A 25,647-nucleotide genomic window follows, 5' to 3' on the forward strand; every position below is an offset into this window, starting at 1 on the left:
AAGTCAAGTCCCAGGATCCAAGGCACACGTGTGCTGACCTAGTGAACAGAAATTTAGACTGATCATCCCTACCCGATGCCAACCCATCAGTTAGAGGGCAGGGAACCAGCCTTTCTCGATTCCCACTGCTCCATCACAGAGCACATCCCTTTAGAAGGGAGGCCCCATCCCAGCTATGGCAGCCATGAGGCCTTTAAAGCTGGTTTGGATATCTGACTTTTGCTTTCTGGGCATGCATGGTGGACAGAAGTGAGCGAGCTTGACATTGTGCTCACGTTCACCTATGGGCAGGCTGCAGCCACTATTTAAGCGGTAAAGTGCTTTTGTATGATACCAGTGGCTGGAGAGAACCCCTCAGAGTCTCCGTTGCTTCAAGTAACTGGGCTTCTTTGGTGGTTCTGTTCTGTCAGCCGGCAACTCAAGGGTTAATTTCTTGTGCAACAGACGTATCAAGCATCCTGAGTCTTGTCCGGTATCAGTTACTATTTTCCAGTTGGTTGTGAAATATTAGATGATCGACAGTTTTTTTCCCCAGGAGAGCTTGTAATCAAACCACAGCAGGCCATAAAGTATGGCTAGTAACTCACCGCGATTATATTTCTTTCCAGCCTGTCCATGGCTTAGAGGAGCAGGTGCTCTGACTACAGTCAGAGAAGCTTTAGACTGAGATAAACAGAAAGAGGCCTCGGACTCATTTGTTTCCTGCTTTGTTTTCTTGGGAAATCTCCTTCCTGGAAGGCTGTCATCAGTCAACCACCCCCTTCTGCGATAAAGTGACTGTGTCCCGAGAGCCCTAAAGACTCTTTCCCCAGATTTCAGAAAGTCGATCCAGAATGACCCGAAGAATAGTGTGCAGCCTCTGGTGTGGATGTTGAAATAATAAGAGGGGGAAGCCATGGCTGTCAATCATTGGATGGATGCAGCTCATGCAGTTATATAGCCACACATCAGGATGCTAATCTATAATAAAAAAAGAATGGACTAGGAGACATGCTGTAAAATAGATGCCTCTCAAAAGCATTATGCAAAGTTAAAGAAGGCAGACAGTAAGTTAAAGACCTCATATTGAGTGATTCTCTGTATAGGAATCATCTAGAAGAGGCAAATCCGTAGAGACAGGGAGCAGATTAGTGCTTGCCTGGGGCTAGCCGTGGAACAATATTGACTGCTAACTAGCACGAAGCCTCATTTTGGGGTGATGGAAATGTTCTAAAACTGGGTTGTAGTACTCTTTGTAGATTCTAGAAACTTGCTGAAAGTCATTGACTTGCACACTTAAAAATGGGTAAATGTTATGGCATGTAAATTATAGCTTGCTAAAGCTGTTGGGAAATAAGGAAGGGAAGGGAGAGATAGAGAAAGAGGGAGAGAGAGATAAGACACAGACATGCAGGAGAGAAAGGCCTCTCTCTCTCTCTCTCTCTCTCTCTCTCTCTCTCTCTCTCTCTCTTCCTACATACCTATGTATGTATGTATGTATGTATGTATGTATGTATCTACTTACACCCCCCCCACACACACACAGAGAGAGAGAGACAGAGAGAGAGAGAGACAGAGAGAGAGAGANAGAGAGAGAGAGAGAGAGAGAGAGAGAGAGAGAGAGAGAGAGAGAGAGAGATATGTAGCTGACAAAACTGTAGGATTGTAGGCCAGGGCCAGGGTAGGTACTGGACAAGAAGGTGGAGGAGAGACAGAGGCAGAGGTAGAAGCGGCACACAGGAAGAAGTGTGAAGGGGAAAGGCCTTTTGTTTCTCTGGACGTCAGCTCAGCAAGGGAGTGAAATTTCCCTGTATGTTCAAACCAGGCCACATATAACCATGGCCCAACACAAAATCATAAGCTTATTTACAACCTCATGAGATTCTTTTAAGGCAATTTTGTGTGTGTGTGTGTGTGCGTGTGCGTGTGCGTGTGTGTGTGTGTGTGTGTGTGTGTAATGTAATGCCTTTCTTTAGTGTGAGCCTTGCAGATGCCCATGTCCCGTTCTGATGAGACAAGGCTGGAACTTGCCTGCATCATGAATCACAACCGAGGGGGGGGGGGAAGCTCCCATCATGACTGGGCAGGTAACCCTGGTCAGCGCTTAGAAGGGGTAGAAGGTGGTTTAGTCCTTTCTGGTTGGAGGAGAGTTATTACTCCACTGGAGAATAGCCTTGAAATGAGAAGTGGACTCTTATCTGAACAATGTGTTTGGGACCAATTATTATCAACTGCTCTACTCCCCACACAGGCCTGTGCCTTCATCTGTCTTATAAAACCTGGTCATATCTAACCCTTTCAGTGTAAAGGCCACAGTTAGAAGGCCCGGATGTTTTCATTCTAAAGGAGAAATGACTGAGGCCATGTTCACTACACAGTGAGTTTGAGGCCAGCCTAGGCGACATGAGAACCTGTCTCAAAAGAACAAAATAAAACAGAATATCCCAAATTAACCAAACCAAACAATAACAGCAACAAAACAACAATAACATCAACACATAATAGTAATAAATACTACTACTACTACTACTACTACTACTACTACTACTACTACTACTAATAAATATTACTATAAAGCTACTCAAAGTGACTAGAAAGCATCATGTTCTTTGGTGGGGAATGTGAGATATCCTACACTGGAGTAGGCGTTGATCCCATAGCAACACACACTCTCGTTCTCCCCCCTGGGTCATCCTCTCCTTATCCATCACCCACATGCTGAGGAGCCAGGCTACATGTTCATCTCGGTGCTAAGCTACATCATCAGCACCCCTTCTTGGAGGACGTCAGGTGCAAGGGAATACGTGACCGTGTGCCTCTGGAGCAGGGGGAGGGACGAGCTCTCCGGCGTTCCCTCCAGAGACCCCGATGGAAACCTCTAGTCACCTCGCCTGCTTTCATCCTTCATGACTGAGAAGTTAGAGCTACAGAGTTCCCAACAGCCACCACCAGGCCTCTTAGCACAGATGGGATGATCTAAGCCGGGGCTGCAATGCTTATTAAGCACAAGAGTCTCTAAAGCATTCTTTCAGTGCAAAGCGGTGGAAACTGATGCTTGAAAGCATTTAACGGACACCGGAAGCTGCCCATATTTTGTGGCAGGGGCACTCGGGACAGGCAGGGAAGCCTCAATCAGATGGCACCATGAACACACGTGAGGGTACCCCGGTTCACTCTGGGGCCAGAGACTCAGGTAAGGGGACAGGTGGGACACGTGTAGATGAGGGTCAGACAGAGGTGGCAGGTATCGGCAGGACGGAGGTGGAGTGGAGGCCATGGGGGGAACGGAGTCTGGAGCGGCAGGTGATGGGGCATGCATGGCACACTGGGGATGGTTCCAGAAGTTCATCTTCTGTGAGGGAATTGGCCGAGAGATGAGACCAGGCCAGCTGCGATCTAGGCTTCTCTGCTTTGGATGCTGCCTGGTTGTGTGTCTCTAGCAAAACCGAAGAGCAGAGGTTCTGGAAGCCCCTCCGTGCTAGAGACAAGCAAGACTTCCTTCCCCCTGGCTCTGAGTCCCTCCGGTCCAATTACTCTTTTACAGTCACTTCCCCAAAGATACAGACACCAGGCCCTTCCTCAGAGTTTATTCCTAAGACCTTAGGTCCTGCACATACTCTTGAGTACGGGTAGAACGTTCTAGGACTGACGGGAAGCAAGGCTGTGGCGTATTATTGCTAACGCGACATCAGACTGATTGATAATCACACAGGTTACCTCTGTGGCCCGACCCCAGCACTTTCACTCTGGATGGGGAGGGAGGCGGTGTCTCCATGGCTAGAAGAGCCTTCCTCTTCCCCAGTGGGACATCTGGTTAAGGAGTCGATGCTGGTCTCACTTTTTTTTTTTTTTTTTTTTTCTTGTCTAAACCACACTTGGCTAGAGGTCTTGACTCAAGCCTGCTTTTGCATACGAATGCATCCACCTTTCCATCTTGGGCAAGCTTTATAGACAGCCTGTTGAAACTTAGCTCAGGAGGATTCTGGGAGGTGATCCTTTGGGCCACGGGCCAGGCCAGGTCTCCAGGAGGCAGCTCTGGAAGTGGGTGCTTCCTGTCACTCACGGAGCAGATCTTTGCAGAGGGCATGGGGATGCTGCTCACGCACAGCTCAGAAAAAAAAAACCGCACCATCTCGCTCAGGCAACAGACTGTTAATGGGCAGTGAGTATGAGGCCTTCTTTGCAATCCTCCCAGCCTCGGGGATTGACAAACCTAATTAAGTTTACTTAATGATTCTAAGTAGCTGACAAAAAGGTGTGCATCTGAATGTGGACTGAGGGAATAACAAGGCTTTGGTGAGAGGGAGAAGATGCCGGTGGTGTAAGAGGCATTTGATGGATGGGGCACCCTGGCTCAGATTCCTTCCCTGGTCATTTAGTAGGATCCAACAAAGAGGGGGAGGGGGGCCCATTTTCACAGCTGGGGCTTGTCTGGGACCTGGCTGCTCAGGATAGAGCTGGCGGGAGCGACGGAGAGACAGAGAGAGAGAGAGAGAGAGAGAGAGAGAGAGAGAGAGAGAGAGAGAGAGAGAGAAAACCACTCTCTCCCGTTTCTTATTGCGCAGTTGATTTGTTCAGTAAAAGTCTTCTGAAATGGACTGTCACAAGGCTGGGGTCGCGGCATGCATTTCTATTAGAATAATGTCTTCGATGAAAAAGCCCCGCCACATCCACGCTATTATCTGCATAATTGACTTCAGTTACCGGCTGCAGAGGAGGGCTGGACTTGGGGGGGGGGGTGATGCAGCTTTGGATTCTCACGACCCACCCTGGTTGCATCTGACTGGGCAGGGGCTGGACATGTATGTATTCATATGCTGCGACTCTTGGTGATTGTGAATACACCACATTGAAGGTCAGGCTAAATTGGGGAATGTTCCTGCAGCCACAAGCCCAACACTCTGAGGTAATTTACTACCTCAAGACTTGCTTTCTCCTCTGGGCATAACACCGCGAGAAGAGTCAATACGGAGTCTCTAGGGCCGCCAAGGGTCAGAGAGTTCTCTCTTGCTCAACCAGGCTAGTTGTGGTGAGGGAACCTTCTGGAAAGAAGCAAACACATCTTCAGATAAACTGCCTGGAGAATTAGAGAAACCCTTCCACACCCACAGGCCAAGGCTTCCTTCCGATCGTTGGCTTTCCGCTTCGTTAGCTTGGATTTTCTTTGGTGTGGCATGTGGAGGCCAGAGGAAGACAGCAGACATTCTGTCTACCTCTCTTCCTTGAGAAAGAGTCTCTTCCTGAACCTGGAGTTAGGCTGTGGCCGCCAAGCTCCAGTGACTCTCTGGACTCATCCGTCCTCCCTAGTGCTGGGTTACAGGTGCACACCAGCAAGTCCAACGCTTTGCATGGGTACTGGAGACTCAAACTCAGGTCCTCGCAGGAGCGTGGCAAATATTCTGACCCACTGAGCCATCTCCCCACCCCTGAGCATGGGCTTTCTGTGCTCGTGTGTGTGTGTGTGTGTGTGTGTGTGTGTGTGTGTGTGAAATGACACTGAAGGGTTCCTGGGAAGGAGAAACTAGAGATGTCAGCCAGGGAGAAGACAATCTTCAGTAAGTTCTTTCTATGCTATCTCACCCCCTCATTCTGTGTCATATCTGTCACACGCTGGCATGGGAAGGAGGGGTAAAGGAGCGAGCGAAGGGAAGAGGACCTTACTTTATGGAGCTCCGGACCAGCAGAGGAGGCAGCAAGAGATAAAATGCTTGGTCCATAGGCTAAGCACTGGGTGAGAGGAAGAGAGTGTAAAAGGGAGTTAAGGGGAGAGTGATGGAGGTAGAGAAGAAGAGGGGGAAGGGAAGGAGGAGGAGAAGGAGAGAAAGAGAAAGAAAATGAGAATACCCTTACCCACTTAAACATATCCCCACCCTAACTTGCTCACTCGCTCCCACACAGAGGCATGCATGCAAGAATCCACTAAAGGAGATGAAGAATGTCTGAGATCTCTAGGGAGCATCGTTTGCCTTGGCCAGGTACCCACTAGGAAAAAGCAGGCCTCTCATTTCCCAGGCTGTGCTTTCTGCCATCTGTGGCAGAACCACCCAACCCATTGAATCTCATGTAATGTCATACACACTGTTCAACAAGCCCTTCAGAACAACTGGGGCTGTGGAAAACTATCTCTGTTAGAAGGTACCAAGTCCATCCTTCTTAAAGACTGGGCTGTCCACTCCTATATCTCTGGACCTGTAGAGAGTCTCCACAAGGACTTCTTGCGTCTGTCTCCGTTGATGTGTGCCCTGGAGGGCAGAGATGGCACCAGATAAGGCAGCTTCCCAACAATGAAGGGCCCCAAGAAAAGGATGGTTTGAGCTTCCTTCTTCCCTGAGAAGAACATCTTTCTGGAGGTGAAGTGGAAGGCACCGACTCTCAGACTACTGTTGTAGAGTAAGTCAGAGCTACAGACTTGGTGGGGTCCTGGGCAAAGCACAAGGACTGAATAGGTGTTATCTTAGAATTTTCACACTGCCTTTTTCCAGGATAAGAACTTGTACTTCACTGTTTCTGTTTAATTTCTATCTTAATGATAAATCTGCCCTTCCTTGGGCAGCATGACAAATTACACGTATCATCCTTTGCCTTGGAGCAAAGATTGTCTGCTCATGTTATGAGTCAGATAGGAGTGTAGAGCATAGGTCTTGTCCTAGGAGTTTGGATATTGTGTAATTCACGTTATTCAGTGGCTATGGGACTTCTGACCTCTTCACAGCTAAAGTCTATTCAAGCCAGGGGACACGCTGGTTGTCACTGGTGAGAGAAAAACCCAAGGAAGGCTTTTGAGAAATCTAGGAGAATGGCGGTGGAGCTAAGGATAGAAGTACGCATGAGAGTTGCCTTGTGATGTCATGAGGTGCCAGTCGGGCAGCTGACAATGTGGGCCCAGGACGCGTGTGGAAAGGAAGACGTGTCAATCGTTTTCCTGGAAGTGAAGATAGAAGTTATGTCAACGAGGCTCCTCCCGGAGGACAAAATATGTTCAATTGGATTCTGCTTTGCTCCAAATATTAGAGGCTCAATTATCCCTTAGATCCTAGACTTTGTGCCTGGAGGGAGAAGGGTTGAGGACAAAGGACTTCATTTTCACAGGCATTAAGGGTTGTGAAAAATACACACACATCTGTTGACTTGTAAACTGAACTATGGATGTTACCAAAAAAAAAAAACAAAAACAAAAACAAAAAAACCAAAAAAAAAAAAACAAAAATTAAAAAAAAAAACAAAAACTTGAGCAGATCTGAACATTCACTGTCATAAAGGCGGGTCACGTAGTGCCATTTTGAACAACTGCCTCTTAAACGAGACACACAGGCCTGATCTGCCTCAGTGCTCCATGCTCTTGATTGTGGAAACAGCGATTCAAAGCAACAGCTTGTCCCAGACGTCACAGTAAATCAGCATCAGAGATGGGATTTAAAGTCTCAGAATTACTACTCTACTCCTTGCTCCAATGATCTGAGCTATTTTCCGAGAGAGGAAGCAGGGCCAGATCCTCCTAGAGTTCTGAGGGTTTGATTTGCGTATGTCGATGCCTGGGTGGGCACAGCATGCTGAGCCACCAGCTCTATCTTCTCCCTTCTCAGAGAGCAACTCCAAAGCTGCCCCTGAACAACTCTTGGAAGGCAGCAGAAGTTGGGGCCTCTGTTGTGATGCCTTCCCAACTTCCCTTTTCTGAGCTCCACTCCGTGCTTCTAATAATTTCACATTTGGTTTGCCCAAGGGCCTCCGCCAGACTCAAGGCTCCAGTCAACCCAGCGGGCTTCACGGTCCTGTTACCTATCCTCACAGCACAAAGCACATGGCCTCATACCATTCCCTCTTGCTTAAGATGGCTACCCACAGTCCCTTGACACAACCCAGAAACAAGAGAAAGCATCCTTGCCTTTAGACCTTTGCTTACCCCGACACTGTCCCTAGAATGAATGGTCTCATTCTCTAAGATCTGAATTTTTCTTGAGGGCTGACTTACTAACTCACATCCCCCATTCAAGTTGCCCTGACTGCTTGGAAACTGGGAAACCTTGGGAGCCCGTGCAACGCTAGTGGGTTAGGCTGCCACTCATGTATTCTCAATGCCATTCAGACCCTGTAACTTAGCAAGAGGCTAGTACTGTGCATGGGCAGAGCTAACAATCTGACAGTCAGTAATTCCTCTCCAGATACTTCTTGGTTCCCCATCTTACCCACCAGAGACGTGGATCTGTCATTTTAGTGTCAATGTCTTCCAAACACAGTTACATGTCAAAGTCCTTTGGGGGAACTTCTCGGAGATTGCACTCCAAGTCTAAGATGTGGTCTTCTCAGAGTGTCTCTCTGTGGGTGGGATATATGGATCGTCTTAGTGGCAGCTGGGGGGAGAGTTTTCTGGCTCACAGAAGCATTCAGCCAGAGTTGTGGGCTGAAGCTGTTTTTGGCAGTCTTAAGCCTTGTCAAAGTCGTCTTTTCCTGCTTATTTTTTTGGTTTTTTGAGAAAAGAGAAAGTTTGGCGAGATTCTGGGATGATTTCTGCCAGAAACTAAGAATTTGCTGCATCATAAAATTTTTGGGAATGAAACATTCACACCTCAGAATAGATCCTGGAATTGATTTCAGCTTTGAGTCATGAAGACTGGAGATGCTGGTTGATCTGTGCCCAGAGCAGCTAATGAGCTCTCAAGTGACACTCTGATAGATGCCCGTAGAAGAGAGCTGCATTGCGTGGCTGCTGCTTCCTCCTTGTCCTCTTCCTCTTCTTCCTTCCTCCTCCTCTTCTTTCCATCCCTCTCCCTCCTTCTCCCCCCTCCTCTTCTTTCCATTCCTCCTTCTCTTCCTTCCTCTTCCTCTTCTTCCCCTCCTGCTCCCCTACCTCTCCTCCTCCTCTTCTTTCCCTTCCCCCTCCCTCTCTTCCTCCCCCTCATCTTTGTTGCACTTCTCTTTTATGTGGGCACACAGCTAGACTGCATTTCCTAGCATCCTTGAGGTCTGAATTCTAGTCAATAGAAAGTGAGAAGTAATAATACCTAAAAATCTTCAAGTGCCTCCCTCCATCCTCTCCCTACACTGCTAGTTGAATGCCAAGGACTCCAAGGTAGGATTACAGGCCTGAGCCACAGAGTGGAAGGGGTGTGTAGGTTCCTGAACTCACCAGGCACACCCATGTTTGATTTTCTATGAGAAAGGAATGGATTTCATTTCTATCAAGCTCTGGGAACTGAAGGGTTACTGTTACTCCAGGTGTTGCTAGCCCAATCAACCAACAGCAGCACTTCTAAGGTACCCAGGACTTGTTTAGTACACTTGGCATAGGTGGGTTGGTGACTAACCTGCTCCTGGTGATGGATAGATTCTACCCTTGGCTGGCTGCAGGAGACCATAGAACTCTTCTCCTTTATCTGCAATCTTTACCCAACTACACACTCTGGCTACATTCTAAGACCAGGGGCATCCTGGTGAGCCAGGCAGGGTACATTGAGGGGGAGTAGTCTAATATGCTCAGGCAAAGATATGATTGCTCTCATGCGTGTGTGCGGCACACAAGGCTCTGGGCTCATTGTGGAAATGTGGTTCCTCCTTTTAGCCTTTGATGTTATCTGTCCGCTTACTACTGGTCAATATCTTTGTCTGAATGATGATCTGTGTGGCTGGCTGGTTCCACCCAGGCCACATTGGGCTTGCTCCACCAGGCCAGTGGTTTTTTTTTTTTTTTTTTTTTCTCAGTCCTTGAGTGACTCAGCCCTGCAGGTGTTGCCTGACCACCTTGTGGCTGACAACTGCTCTACAGGGCTCTCAGGTGGCTCAAACAGAGACTCTGTAACAGGCTTCTATAATAGCAGGGTTTTTTTTTTTTTCCTGCAAGATAACAGTGCTGCCTATTATCCTTGAGATTCTAGAAGCCACTTCTTGACTCTGATAGCAGGCATTTGAAAGAAGCTGGATTCTGAGCCACAAGACGCCTTTGCTTCCTAGTTGCATCTTTGCACAGACTCTTTCATGGCTTCTCTCGGATAAAACCAGAGCTTGAAGGCCCACAGTTTGGTAATGAGGGTAAGAAGGCACAAGCGTGTGTGTGTCCACAAGAGGCACAGAACAAGGGTAGAAGAAAAAGGACTCTTCCTGACAAGAGCCTCACCTAGAAAAAAGCCCAGGAGGCCAGTGCTTCATCCTGCATCCCTTGTGGGCTTCTGGAATGAAGGTGTGTGTGCGTGCGTGTGCGTGTGCGTGCGTGCGTGTGTGCGTGCGTGCGTGTGTGTGTGTGTGTGTGTGTGTGTGTGTGTGTGTGTGTGAAGGACCTGAGCTCTTGTTAGGCTCAGTGGCATCATTTATCCACCGTTTTCTCCAGGCTCATGGTACTGTATTGGGCTGAGGTTGTCAACGGTGTACCCGAGGCTCCGGCTATTGTGTTGGAAGAGCTGAGTCCTTCCTGTTTCCCCTGGTGTTTTTTGCATGCATGGCCTCACCTCAGGAGTCACATGTGAGATAGGCCTCTCCCACTTCTCCTCTGGAGTCTGTGGGATTCTCTAGGCCGTCTCCATTTGTATCTTCCGACTAAAAGAGACCTCCTGACTTTTTCTTCCATAATGTGTATGCCTCTGGGTCATTATTTAATCTCACTGGACCACAGTTGTTTTTTATTTTTCTTTTGTTGTTGTTGTTTGTTGTTTGTTTGTTTTGAGACATCCTCATTGTGCCATGGTTGGCAGAGAGGAGACTCTGTAGAGTACACAGAGAAATGCATGTTGGGAAGAAAGGCCCACGTTGGGAAGAAAGATGCAGTTTTATTAGACCCCATGCTTCTCTGGACTCTCAGACTCTCTCCTCCAGCACCCAGGCTCTGTCATGCAGCAACCTGTATCCTGGCCGGGCCCAGTGAGATCACTTTCCTTGACAACTCCGCTGTTCTAGAATATCTGTGGGAGCCCATCAGACAGCACTAGCTAGACAGCAAACACAGGTTGGATAATAAATACATGGTGCTTGGGTGATGATGAAGGCTGGTACCATTTCATCCTGAAAACATTCACAGGAGAATGAAAGAGATGAAAATGGGACCCGTGGGCTCTTGGACTTCAGTCTTCTCATCTGAAAAGTGGATCCTTGTGGCCCGGTGAGTGGACCTGAGTCAACACCTTGTGTTGGGAAGGCATTGAGCCCCTGTGTAGAGTTGCACAGTGGGTATGGGTAAACAGTGAGGGGGGATGCAAGAACTTTCCATTCAGTCACAGTAGCCTGCCCAGAAGAGGGCAGCCAGTGCCGGCTTGTGTGGCTTTGCATGGAGCCATCTCCTTCTCCTACTCTGCAGGTCTATTTGCTGGGGTGGGACTAGCCTGAAGGTAAAACCAAAATTTGAGGAAGGGGGAGGGCAGGCAGGAGAGATGGGACACAGAGCTGGTCCCTCTGCTGTGTTCCCCTGGTGACCGAGGAGGTCTCTGTCCCACCTGGTGTACAGTTTTAGGGGTAGGTTTTCTCAGTGTCCCCCTGGCAATGAAGTTCAGTCCCAGCTATCCAGAGGGAGAGTCATGAAACAGACAGCAAAACGTCTTTAGTTCTTATGCCTTTGTTAGCGATGCCACACCCATATATTTATCATTAGGCATCCCTGTCGGAACCTATGCTTGGTTTTCGAGTGGAAGCAGATAACGTAGGGACAGCCCAGAGACATGCTAGATTGACGGCCTGCAAAGACACAGGGAGGGGGAAGCCAGTTTCTCTTGGTGATTCTGGCCCTGTAGGAGATGTGAGGTAAAGAAGACAGGCAGAGTAGCCTGGACGGGGAGTGTCTTCATCAGGAGGTAGTGGTAGGCACTGGGATAAGACAGACAAGGTACCCTGTGACGCAGAGAAGAGGAATTCGTTTTGGTTTCTAGTGCACTCATTGTTATGACAGTCTGTAACCTAGCTCATGCAAGGCTTGTATGTGTGCGTGGGTGCACATGTTGGTGTGAGGGCCTGTGCACATGTGTGTGCACAGGAGTGGGCACTAGATGTTGATCTTGATGTCTTTCTCAGCCATTTTCCACATGATGAAATAAGGCCTCTGGCCTGGATCTTTCTGATTTTGGCTAGAATGACTAGCCAGCAGGAGCTAGGAAATCTTCTGGTCTCTGTCTCCGATGCTGTGCTCAGCTTGTTTGTTTGTTTGTTTGTTTGCTTGCTTGCTTTTGTTTGGACAGGGTCATTGTGTAATGCTAGCTGGCCTGGAACTCACTATGTAAATCAGGTTGGACTTGAACTCACAGAGATCCACCTGCCTCTACCAACCAAGAGCTGGGATTAAAAGTATGTGCCACCAAGCCTGGCTTGGCTTTTGGTTTTTGACACCTTGGCTCTGAGGCATCAAGCTCTCATCTTTATGCTTGCATATAAGCACTTTACACATGGAGTCATTTCTCTATCAGCTACACTTAAAATAGATAAGATATTATGGGCCTCAGGGGGTTATGAAGCAAAGAAGAAAAACCTAAACAACTAGCTTGAAATGTGTAAGAAATACGGTCTAAAAATAACTCAGAACCAAAATATTTTGTCAGTCACAAGGCCTAACATGTTCAAGGTTCCTACGTCTTGTCAAACACTGCATTGTATTTCCTCAGGCAGGGCCTCGAAAGTAGAGTGGCCTAAAGGTTAAGGGAAAAAAATCATTTAACCTCTTTAGCACTCAGATTTCTCATATATAAAGGGAGTTAATTATAGTTTCTATCCCAAGGGGCTCTTTGGAGGATGGAAGCAGACAGTGTGGCTAAGTACTCGTCACAGTGATTGGCCAACGGTGATCATTCAATGCGTGTTAGCTCTGACCTGCACTTGAAACTCATTCATGGCGGTACCAGGAAGCTGTGATGCAATGTGTGAAAAATACACGTTAAACGTAACCCTTCCAGAAGCGGGGGGGGGGGGGTATGTCTAGACCCACGGACCCAAGATCGCCTGTAGTGTTTGGAGTCTATACTTCTCTACACAGAAAACAATGAAGAAAGTACCCCGCTAAGTCTTTCCTGAGGGCAGAACGATGCTCCAGGAAGGGAGGCTACTGCCATCCATCATCTTCCTGGGTAAAGTAGGCATGCCGAGGACGACAGCCAAAACTTGAACAGGGGAGAAGAAGTGTTTATGGCGTTTCTGGTATGAATGCATGAGGATATAACTCTCGGTTTAACCGAGCTCGTTTGGAAGATGCATTTGCGAGACGTCTCACTTGCCGTTTAGGACAAAGGATGCAAAAGGGAACAGGAAACCTAAATATCTCCAGAGGGAACATTTTTTCTTGTTAGGCTTTGTATACAGCATGCAGCTAAAAGCCTTCCTAATGACAGGGTTGGGGAGCGGAGCTTGCACAGGTGTGATAAGTTGCGTACTTTCTATTTGACTGTGTGATTGCGGGTGATTTGTGCGACATGATTTGATCCATGGCTATCTCCCAGTCTCTCTCATAGCGAGAGCTTGAGTGGCAGCCTCTGCCCTGTAAGTGTGAGTGTGTCAAAGCTTAGGGCAGTGGGAAACACTGCTTTTAGTAAGAGAGGTGATAATGAAGAGGAAACCCAGGAATATATCCCTGGAAGAGAATGGCGCTTACAATAAGGAGAGAGAGCCTGCTTTTCATCCATTTTTGAAGAAAGGTAAAATTAATCCCAGAAGAAATAATGGCATCCACACTCGAGAAGAGGTGGGGGACAGAAAAAAGAAAGGAGCCATATTTATCCATGATAGACGTCTGAGCACGACGAAGCCTTTAAACACATTTGGATTAGTGCTGTCCTTCAAAATTACCGTGAGAGGGCCTATCTGTATTCCAGGGCTGTTGCCACTGCTCATGACATGCCGGGCACAGCTCTGGGGATTTTTTTTCCTTGTTAGTCTTTGCAGTCTGGTTGTAGAGTTATGGTAATTTCATAATGACGGATGATTCTTTTACTTCTATCACTTCGCATAGTTGTGAATGGGCAGAAGAGATGCCATTCATGGATACACAGCTTCTGGCTGCCAGCTTTTTATGGGTATATGGCATAGTCACTGAGATACTGCTGTGGCATGGGAGCGATCTGATGACAGTTCTTTGGTCTCCGTGCTCAGCCTGAGCTCCCAACTCACAGGCACCGGGGGCACACGATTAAGATCAAAGTCTTTCTCATAAACTGGTTTTGACAGGACAGTGACCACACACAAAGAAAGCACAGACACCAGGCAAGTCCCCAAAGAGGGTCTTCCTGTCACAAGAGTAACAAATGCTGTTTTGGTTCTTCTGACAGGACACAGGTGCTGCTTTGAAATATGGAACACTCTGTGGTCGTGTTTATTATAAAGTGGTCTCGTCTGTTTTGCTAGACACAGGTTGAACAGAAGAGGGGCACTGGAGGGATTCCAACGGCGAGTTCTCAGCTCATTCAGCTGCAGTTTTGAGGTATAGTCAATTTTTCTCAAGACATATTTTGGCAACATAGATTTATTGAGCTTTTGGTGTTAGGCATGCTACTAGGTTCAGAAATCAGTGACACATAAGATAGGGACATGGCCTCTGCCCTGTGTACCAATTCAAATAGAAAAAAACAAAAAACAAAAAACAAAAAAACAAAAAAAACCCCAAAAAACCAAAAACACAAAAAACAAAAAACAAAAAACAAAAAAAAAACTCATTAAAAATGAGAGATAAGGCACATGTTTGCCTGAAGAGCCACAAGGACACATTGTGGGCACACAGATAGCCCAGGATGGAGGGAAGCCCTCTTTAAACAGTGAACAAGGAGTGGTATTTAGAAGTGTGGATGGCAAAGGAAGAATATTAATGTGCAGAGACTTGAAGATGAGAAGGCTGGAGGTAAGGAATTTTGGCTTGGTAAGGAACTTTGGCACAGTACCACTGAGTGAGAGGAGTCTAGGCAGAGGAGAATGAATGGTATGAGATACTGAAGCTGAGGTTGGACACATTACACATAACCTTAAATAAAGGTCTTAGTGGAGAATGTAGGAAATGCCCTAAAAGCCCCAGGAAGCCAGGGACATGAATAGATTAGTGTTTAAAAGAATTGCTCATGGGATGTCCAGAGGTTATGGGGATCTTATCTTTGATAAGAGTACTTCCTGACTGTACAGGCTGGAGACCCTGGGGGAGCAGAGACGATATAAGGAAGCGTAGAGAACAACATTCCCAATGGCTAAGGTCTATGATGGGGCGCTGATAAAGAGGAAGGTGCTGAGTGGTGGAGACGTGGGATAAAGGCTGAGGGCACAGACTGCGAATGCCTACCACCAGGGCTGGGAGAAGCGAGGTGGTTTGTCTCTGCCTTCTGCTCATCTTCTGTGACTTTCTTCCCTTATTGGTTTCTTTCTCTCCTTCCTCCCTTCCCCCCTGTTTCACTTTGTGGCAACCCAGGCAGCTGTGGTGGCTCTCTCTCCAGGGAGGAAGTCAGAAGGAGGCGCTTCTTGCCCCCCCATCAGTAACCAGAACCGAACAGGACGTCTATGACTTACACAGTCACAAGAACCTCACCTTTGAGGTTCACATGACTGGTTATCATTTCTAAGATGACTATGCCAGACTCCTCTGAGACACTGTGCAGGTGAGGGGGGAGGAGCAGTTTGTCATTTTTAGTAATATTCCTTATTAGCATCTTTTAGTGATTAAGCATTTAGTATGGACCGAGGAGTTCACCAAACACTTTTCTTCCCCAAACCAGAGACAACTGTATGTCTCCATTTTGCAGAACATGACTGATCATGGGAGATGATCAGTGGCTGGATTTGCACTGTTTGTTCAATAAATTACTTACAAAGCCACTTAGAGGCTAGAATAAAAGATGCTGAAAACCTACTGACACCCTGTTACGTATAGATTCTTTTGATGATCATATTATTTATTCCTGTAACAATCTGGTGACGTTGTACTGCTTACAGGGTGGGATGATGAGGCTCAGGGAGTTTCAATAAATGGGATGAGGTTACACCACTAACTAAGCTTGTGACCGTCCCTACTTGAAAGCCTGTGCTCATCTGGACACACTTCCTCTCCATCGCTGCTACAGTCTAGTTTGATTTTTAGCAAGCGAAACTCAGACAGTTCACTTGTGCTTCCCCATCTTGTGCCTCCAGTCTGCACGCCTCCCATACTGCCTCTAGCTTTGAGAACAAGTTGGTGGCTGGCAGGCTTTTTTTTTTTTTTTTTGTGAATGGAGACATTTTCTTCCCTCTGTAATTATGTGTGAATTAGGTCACGGTGCATTGTGAACCAAGCTGGCTTTTGTCTGAATCTTCACTGAATCCTCAAATGGATGCTTTGGCCTCAGTATCAATTCTGGAAATGCCAGTCTGCTAACAACCGTCAGAGGGAGGGAAGAGGAAGGCAGGGAACAAAGTCTCCTTCAAACGCATCTCCTGCAGAAGGGAGCCAGTGGACCCAACATCGTCCTTGCTTTAAATCCCCCGGAGTAGCTATGAAACAGAGAACTTGCTGGGCTGAAGAGAGAAGAGGGTAACAAAACAACGCTTTGATTCATCTGAATTAATTTTACATCTCCCAGGAGGGATGGCTCCAGCATCACCAGCAAGGTTCCGATCCCTGTGTGTGACTGTCACAGTCCCAAAGGATGAAAGACCAGCCTATGGAGGTGGCACCCATACTTTCCCTTCCTCCACTTTAATTAAAGCCATTTGTCCCAGGGTCATTGAGCCTGGGGACATCTATGGGCTCTGATCATCAAGCCACACACATCGGAAGGAGAGGATGGGTGCTGTCCAGAGTTAGGAGAGGGCTTCTTCCCTATGACAGGAGAGTTCCCATTAGAAGTGGCAAGGGACAGCATATTAGGAGGTTTGAGAGAAGAATTCAAGGCCCAGCTCCACCCTTATGAAGCCTCATGACAACAGGCATGGCTCTGTGCCCTGCTTTGAGCCTTTGGTCCTCGTGTTTCAAAGGTCGGTTCACCAGAATGGCAATTTGAGTATCTTTTTATAAGACTATTGTGAAGGCTGCACTAGATGGGAGAGTGTGATGCTTAGCCTATAGCAGGTGGTTTTCCCCTTCCAGTCCACTCTGTAGGTGAGATGCCACCCTGCCTTTTGCTATAGGCTATGTCTGCACACCACCTGTGGGATATTCAGTACAGCACAGCAGAGTGTCACAGACATGCTGCTGTGCCAGGCCATTTTTAACTCAAGCATTGCTTGCTCCAGGCTGACTGCAGGTGGCAGGGTAGTGCCATCCTAGGGAGACAAGTGACAGCTGAACTCCACGGGCTTCTGCTCCAAACCAATGCCCCATGCAGCTGGAGATGTGGTAATCCAACCATATCCGTTTGGAAGTGGCAAGGACTAAGGTTGGAAGGAGTCAAGGCTCTTGTCCAAGGTCACAGAGGTTACTGGTAGTAAAGTCTAATAAGAACCAGGGTCCCCGGTATTAGCTCTTCTCTGGTCGGAGAGGAGACTGGCATCTCCCTATGTCAACCTGCCTCTGGAGCTCAATCAATAGAGCAGTAGCCTCCGGGTTCCCGTCTTGGCTCTGAGGCCAACTTGGTTTGCTCCTTTGATTTTTCAGCTTTTCCTCTTTAAAAGAATGGTAGAGAATAGTGATGGAGCTTCCCCCAACCCACTAAGGTTTTGTTAACGAGGGAAGAGGAAATGACAAACGGGAAGTAAAGCAACATCCATCAAGTGAGAGAAAATGCCATAGAGATATGAAACCCGAGCATCATTTGGTAGTAGCTCAAGTGCCTCATTTTCTGCTCTCTCCACAGACAGATCCTGAAGGAAGCCAATCAGGCCAGGTGAGAGCTGCAGGAGATGAGAGTTCATTAGCGCGCCATCCCTTGAAGAATCTCGAGCTCCCGGCAATCGGCAGGAGATGTGCATGTCTCTGTGTGTACATGGGTGTGGTGGTTAATATTGACTGCCAACCTGACAGGATGTAGGACTGCCTAGGAGACAGACCTCTGGACTTGTCAGCGAAAGGATTTTAGATTGGGTTAACTGAGGTCTGAGGTCGGAAGACCCAACCTAAAACCATTCAATGGGGCAGTCCATCCAAAGGGGGCGGTACCATTCAAGGGGGCAGTACCATCCAATGGGGGCGTTACCATCCAAGGGGGTGTTACCATCCAAGGGGGCGGAGTCTTAGACAAAAGTGAAAGGAAGAAGCCTGGCCAACACCCCTTTTATGACGCTATGATTACTCATCTCCGATGCAGTGTAACCAGCTGCCTCATGCTTTTGTCATCGTGCTGTTCCTGCTATGATGCCTTAAACCCTCAAACTATGAGCTAAAATAAACCCTTCTGTGATGGTTTGTATACACTCTGCCCAGGGAGTGGCACTATTAAAAGGTATGGCCCTGTTGCTGAAGGTGTGTCACTGTGGGCTGTCATCCTAAGTGCCTGGAAGTGAGTCTTCCACTAACAGCCTTCAGATGAAGATGTAGAACTCTCAGCAACTCCTGCACCATGCCTGCCTGGACGCTGCCCTGATCCCACCTTGATGGTAATGAGCCGAACCTCTGAACCTGTACGCCAGCCCCCAACTAAATGTTGTCCTTTGTAAGACTTGCCTAGGTCATGGTGTCTGTTCACAGCAGTAAAACCCAAACTAAGTCACCTTCCCTCCTTAAGTCGTCAGGTACTTTGTCATAGCAAAGAGAAAACAAACAAACAAACAAACAAACAAACAAACAAACGTCTTAGATAAAGGGCATGGGAGAGGGGCGTGAGGCCTTCCTAGGTCAGCACTGTGCCTTGTAGGGTGAAACAAAGCAGGAGGTGGAGGTTGCGGGGCGGGGGGGGGGGGATGAATAGCAACCCACCTGTCAGTCACGTTGAGGAGGGACAGCACTGTCCGCTGCCACAGGCTCAAGCCTTCGTCGGTGGCGACATGCCAGACAGTACGGCTTTGCTCCTTTCCGGTTTTGTTCTCCACCAGCACCAGGGATACGTTTCCTCTCAAGACCCCGCGGATGAGCCAGGACATGCGGAGCTGCACGAGAGACAGAGAGACACACACGCATCAGTTAAAATGTTATGGTGCCACGGAAACCTCAAGTCTCCTTGCAGCCCCGGCTGAAGCTTAAAGGACTTTGCCGGAGGCTCACCTGAATTGATCCAGCAAAGGCAGCTGATGCCCACAGCCTGATCTTGAGAACGGCTGCCCAAGGACTTTTACTGACGTTCAAGGATCTGGGCAGGAACTACCAGTGAGCAATTCCGAGGCTGATGAAATCACCCCAAATTTCACATGATTCTACCTCTGCACTGGACCAGTAGGGTTATTCATGTGAGCTTCCTTGAGGATACCCAAAGATTTTTGCCTATGGCCTCAACTCACTATGTGATGTAATAGAGGTGATTTTTCCCCCATTTAATTTCTTTTGATTTAGGAATAATGGATTTCTGTATTCCTTCTAATAATTACAGGTGCTATTTGAACAGTGTCAGATCACATGTTAGCTAATGGGAGACCTCTCTCTCTCTCTCTCTCTCTCTCTCTCTCTCTCTCTCTCTCTCAGACACACGCCTATATATCATGATATCCTAATATAGTTATCTTCCCAAATGAGGATGCCGCTTTGCCAAAGGGAAGCTGAAAGCATTGGTTTTGTTGTGTTGTGGGTTTCTATGGCACCGTTCCCTAGACATTTGAAAGGGAATAGGAGCTAATGGTCTTTCTAAGAAAGTTTAAATGTAGTCATGTTCAGAGGCAGTGCAGGCTACAAACTGAGGTTTAAGATAATAGAGGTTGTGTTTGAAAGAGGCAATCTTCAAACAACACCTAAAATGTAAAAGAACTATCTGTTGTTCAGAGTCTGAACGAAAAAGGCTCCTGGAGAAAGAAGGGCAAACATAATGCATTCTGAACATGTGGAGTTCTCCTCAGCCATGGTTATTAACACAGGGCAAACATAGTTCATTCGGAACATGTGGAGTTCTCCTCAGCCATGGTTATTAACGTTCGTGGGTTGAAGAGCTGGTTCTCTGTCATGCCCAACTTCTGTCTCCCAACCCCTGACTGGTAGCTGCCTTACGATTCGATTGAAGGGGATAGTACCACCAGCCATATAGCCTGACAGTTCACACTGTCCTACCTAAAAACCCCATCTCTAACCAAGCCATGGCTGGATCCTGGGTCCTGATCCGGTGAGTCTGATTTACAGTAACATGTATCTATCCAGGGGAACAAATATTCACCCCCACTAAAACCTCCCATGGTAGCTGAAGGAATCTATCAACGTTTTTCTCTCCTTACTCAGTTTTCTTGTATGTCTGGATAACACTGATTAGAGAATTTAACCAACTCCAACTTAGGTAACGCTAACCTAACCTATATTATACTATACTATAGGCAACAGCACTTTCCTATAGTCTATGGCATGCAGCCTCCTGCTTGGGACTGTGCCTGATATGTACTCTTCTTTATTTTGCTCCAGAACACTGTGGATTTGGACTTGTAACGTGGAACTGTTGTTCCTCAGTGCCCTTGGTTGTTGATACTTATACTCACTGGGCATGTCCATATTTGACTTTTGGGCACACATCATGGTGAGTAGTTCAAACTCTCCCTCAGACCCCCCTGATGCAGTGATTCTATTTGCCCTCTCCTGAGAAAGTTCTGCTTCACCAGGCACAGCCTCTGTCATTCCCTCTTCCCCTTCCCAGCCTCAGTGTCTGCTTACTTATCCATTTGCTTATGTCCTAGAGGAAGATACATCTGTCTTTCACTGTCTCCATTCTCTGGCTTCCCATTCCACTTCCTTCTAGCTCCTGCCCTTTCAATTGATCTCCTTTTCTTCCTGCCACCTCCAATCGCTATGCCTACAGTTCTTCTGTCCATAGAGAAGATCGGATCCCTCCCATTTTAGGAAAATGAAATGGCTTCTATTTGATTCTCGTGGCTCTTCTGGCTCACACCCTATTTCTATTCTCCACTTAGATGTTCGCATATCTAGTAACAGGAAGGTAAATGATACCTCTCCTTTATTCTCTTTAATGTTAGGAATGGATCCCGAAGCCTTGTACATACTAGACAAGCACAGTACCACTGAGCTACATCCCCATTCACTCTTCAGTGTTTTTCCAACGGGCTTCTATCTTCACTTCTTCATTAATCTAACAACAGAAGTCTCATATTGCCTTTAGAACTTATTCTCTGAAGTACATCCATGGCTCCTAAAGTACCCCTTTCCCTCTCGCTCCCTTCTGAAACCTCTTGTGAACCTCAGTCACATTCCTCTGTCATCTGTGACTAGGCTCAAAAGCTTTCAACAGGTTCTTATTCTCCACTGGAAAAAGTCAAGGTAACCATGGTATGGTCCTCTATGATCTAAGGAAATCAGCGTGCTTTCTAGTCAGCAAATACTGATAGAGCACCCGGGGTGAGTCACATGTGTTTGACAGAGAGATACACAAGGGGTTTCTTCATCTTCTGGCAATATGTTTTAATTCAATCAGGGTTGGATTTGGGGAAGAGACGAGCTAGAGGGGATACAGGAGTGAGAAAGGAAACCAGAGAGAAGAGACAAGAGAGAGAAGACTGGGGAGGTGTTTAAAGCCTTCTCAACCCCCACTTCTACCCCGGGAGGTGCATAAGGCTCCCTTTTGCTACCAAGCTCCCACATGGTCATCTACATATTCTGAAATGCTTACTGTGTGTTACTCCTTTGTGACTCATTCCCCACAACACTTCCCTGCCCTCATATTGGGATATAAGTTGCAAGTTAAGATTTAAACAATGTAACTGACTTTGGTTGTGATGTAGGACCACCCGATAGTCCATACAAGACACACAAGACAATGCAAGACCCTTGACATTACTAAGACTTTAAACACCAAACCTGTTTGACCTAACTAGTAAGAGCGATGAGTAAACAGACTGGAAAGAAACCATCAGACAAACCTTGCTTCGAAATGATAAGTTACATTACTAACAGGAGACACGCACCTAAGAGGCAATATGAAACCTGAGGCGTATACTTCAGTAGTGTCTGTTTCTTAGAAATGCATGAAGAGATCTTGGAATAAGACTGTAAACAGGCAGTCAGTAGACAACTAGTGTGTTTGGGATCATTCAGTGTCTCTTGATCCCTGAGTCCGTAGGGAGATGTGTTTCCTCCAGATACAGGGATTCTCTGTGTAGTCCTGGCTGTGTGGAACTCACTTGCTACACCAGGTTGGCCTTGAACTCAGAGACCCAACTGCCTCTGGCTCTCGATTAAGGGTGTGCATCCCCACCGCCTGCCTCCTAGACCTACTTCTTAACTGCACCTTCCCACCCAGGATCTCCGGATTCTCCCTCTGAGCCAGTGGTGTTTTTTTTCCTTCCAGCGTCTGATCCTCACACCAAACCTTGCAATGTTAACCTGGGACCATGTTAGAAGGGCAGAATTTCCAGCTGGGTACAGACCTACTGAATCAGAGTCTGCAGAGAGGCACGGAATGAAAGAGCAGCCTCTGGGGCTCTGGCTTGGTCTTCATTTACTACCTTTCCAGAACGCAGTGAGAGCAACTGACCTTTGCATCAGTACAGACTCTCTTGGGGAGCGGGGGCCGGGAGGGAGGGCGCTCTTCAAACCACTCTAGTTTCCTGGCTTGAGGACTACGGATGAACTAAGTGCCTGTGTAACGAACCAGCTTACCTCCTCTGGGTCCCCATTTTGTTGGGATCATAGCTGTCCCTTCCTGGTCTAGCTTCAAAGGTTGTTATGGAGACTCTGGACTGAGTGAGATAGTGAATGTGAGTGATATCATGAACGACAGCACATGGAATCAGTGGTTTTCAACCTGGGCTGCAAACTAGGAACATCTGTGGAGTTTTCCAAACTGCCACAGTCTGGGCTCCACTGCAGGTTCTCTTTTAAGAAGTCCTGGAAGGTTCTGGGCAGCGGTAGGCTTTCAAGTCCTTCCAGGTGACTCTGAAGTGCAGCCGGGCTGAGAGCAGTGTAGGAGAAGGACTATTTAGTGTAGGAAGTAGCCTGGCTCTCTCAGCGAGGGGTCCGTTTTCATCTTGGACTTGGAGTTAGAAGCAAATCTCAATCACTAAGGAATCGTTTTTGAAATGTGGCCACAGAGTGAGGTGACTCTCTTATAGGGGGAGGGCACAGCCCTCAGCAGAGCCTTCACGGGATGTCACACGGATGTGTCACATGGTGTCCCCAGGGGAGACTGAGGACAGTGCAAGCAGCAAACGTTCCCAGCGCCGAGGTTGAGCAGTCTCTTGGACCTGCAGACGAAGGTTCCCAGCAAGCTCATTTTTGCGCATGTGTGCATGTGTGTTTGTGGGTATACAGGTAGGTGAACACGGATGCACGGGGCAAGTGTATACGTGGAAGCTGGAGGGCACCCTGTAGTGTTTTGGGGGAGGTGTGGCCCATCAAGGGATTTGTTTTTATTTTTTTTTTCCTTGGTTTGAAACAGAGTCCCCCACTAGTCTGAAACTCACAAAGTAGGCCCGACCGACTGCCACCGGGATCTCTGTCTCCATCTCTTTTTATGAATTATTTATTTTATGTATGTGAGTACACTCTGTAGCTCTCTTCAGACACCCCAGAAGAGGGCATCAGATCCCATTACAGGTGGTTGTGAGCCACCATGTGGTTGCCAGGAATTGAATTCAGGACCTCTGGGAGAGCAGTCAGTGCTCTTAACCGCTGAGCCCAACTGTCTCCATCTCTTATGGAGGGGGTTAGAAGTGCAGGATATCATACCAAGCCTGCTTTTAATTAGGAATTCTAGGGATCAAACTCAGGTCCTCATGCAGGTAAGGCAAATATCTTAAAAACTGAGTTCTTGCCTCTGCTCATTAACTTTTTGTTGTTGTTGTTCTGTTTTGTTTTTTGTTTTTTTTGTTTTTCCAGACAGGGTTTCTCTGTGTAGCTCTGGCTGTCCTGGAACTCACTCTGTAGACCAGGCTGGCCTTGAATTCAGAAATCTGCCTGCCTCTGCCTCCCAAGTGCTGGGATTAAAGGCATGCGCCACCACCGCCTGGCTACCCATTAACTTCTTAATGCTAAGAACTGGAGGATCTACGTCAAGCCTACTGAGAATCCCATTGAGCTGCCTATATCTAAAACCACTATGGGTTCCTAAAGCAGAGTGTGGGCTTGAGTTCTTCTGAAGGATCTCTCTTCCCATCATCTAGTTCTTAAGGGCCCCGTGAATGTCACTCAGTATAGATGCTCTACACTAAGTGTACACAGCTTGGTCCTGACCTCAAGTTTCTAGTGCCCATGGCACAGGAATCTAGACTTAGAATTCGATCTTAATACCCATTTCTATCTGAGTGGCCTGTAGGGTACAGAGCTGTTTTCTAATTGACTCTGAAAGCTTGAAAGCCACACTAGGCCCTTTCCCACATACCGTCTTGTTTTTATACCCACAATCCGTACTCACGTAGGTATTATTACAGCCTGTTGCAGTTTGAATAGGAGTTGTCTCCTCCCCCAAAGGCTTGTGTGTTGAAGACTTGGTTCTCAGTTAATAGACATAATCTTTGAGGAGGGGGGTGATTTAATACGAGCTTTTGACTTAGTGAATGGATTATTCGTGTGCATTGGCATCACTTGGGGGGATGACAGGAAGCAGGAGGAGGGTCTTCACTAGAGAAAGTAGGTCACTGGGGCATGCCTTGAAAGGACCATCTTGTCCTAGGCCCTTCCTGCTTGTCCTCTTTGCTTCCTGGCTACCACGGAGTAAGCAGCTGCCCCCTACCCTGCCTTTTCTCCATGCTGACCTCATCTCACCATGGACCCCTACATTCACTGGAGCCAGGTGATCATACTCTAAAACTACTGACACCCTAAACCTGAAAGAGTCCTTTGTCCTTGTCACTGTTTGCCTCAGGCAATTTGTGACAGCAGCATAAGCTTGGCTACTCCGCACTCACTTTTCAGAAGAAAAGTTTAGGGTGTAGAGAGGTGACGTCAGTCACCCATGGACATTACACTCAAGCGCTGCAGATGAGGACGTGACACTGCCTCTGTGTGTTCTCTCTACCACACACCGCCACATGGGCATGTTGGATGTTGTGGAGATCCTTAAAGCTTCAGGGGCTTACTGAAGAGGTTCTAGATCCTTGCGTCACCATCATGGTCTGCAGACCAACCATGTTGGTGTGCCGTGGGAATCCTTCTCCACACACAGGGCCTCCTATTCCAACCTGGCTCGGCTGAATTAGAGTCCATGCTTTAACAAGATCTTATCTGCATTCTCTCAGAGTGGAGGAATTAGGGGGATAGTGGGCTTTCAGCCATGTGTTATTACCACTGTCGCTGCAGCACTTAGTGCTATATGCGCATGTATTTACACAGGTATGCAGAATCTTACATAGATATACATTTATATAAAAAAAATAAAGTTGTTTAAGTCTGTAACAATTTTTTTTTAAATTCTTCTGGCTGCTTCCTAATAGATATAGGTTACAAATGGCAGGCTTCTGATTAATAAACTCTTCTGCATGCAGACAGCACATGAGACAAGTGAAGAGAGACACCACAGGAGCGTGCCACCAGCAATTATATCTCCTGGCTCCAGCCGGCCCTTTCACAAGGGCCTTTTTTCCCCTGCCTCTCTCGGTGGGGCCTGATAGACTTTCCAATTATGTGGTACCACTGTTTGTCATTTTATTAATTAAAGTCCTGTATGTAAAGCAGGCGCAGCATTGTGGCTAGGCCTAATGCTATTATTTCTCTCATGGCCCTTTCCTCTTCCAGAGGTAATTACTGCAATT

General features: G+C 47.3%; 1 protein-coding gene across 1 annotated transcript in view; it reads right to left on the reverse strand.

Annotated features, from left to right (window-relative positions):
• Alk (ALK receptor tyrosine kinase) overlaps positions 1–25,647 on the reverse strand; it is a 723,531-nt gene that overhangs the window by 83,332 nt on the left and 614,552 nt on the right. The window contains exon 9 of the mRNA XM_021217650.2: positions 18,737–18,906. Within this exon, the coding sequence (XP_021073309.1) occupies positions 18,737–18,906 (170 nt within the window). The remainder of the gene's footprint in view (positions 1–18,736; positions 18,907–25,647) is intronic.

This window comes from Mus pahari, chromosome 18, assembly GCF_900095145.1.
Source record: "Mus pahari chromosome 18, PAHARI_EIJ_v1.1, whole genome shotgun sequence".
NCBI lineage: Eukaryota > Metazoa > Chordata > Mammalia > Rodentia > Muridae > Mus > Mus pahari.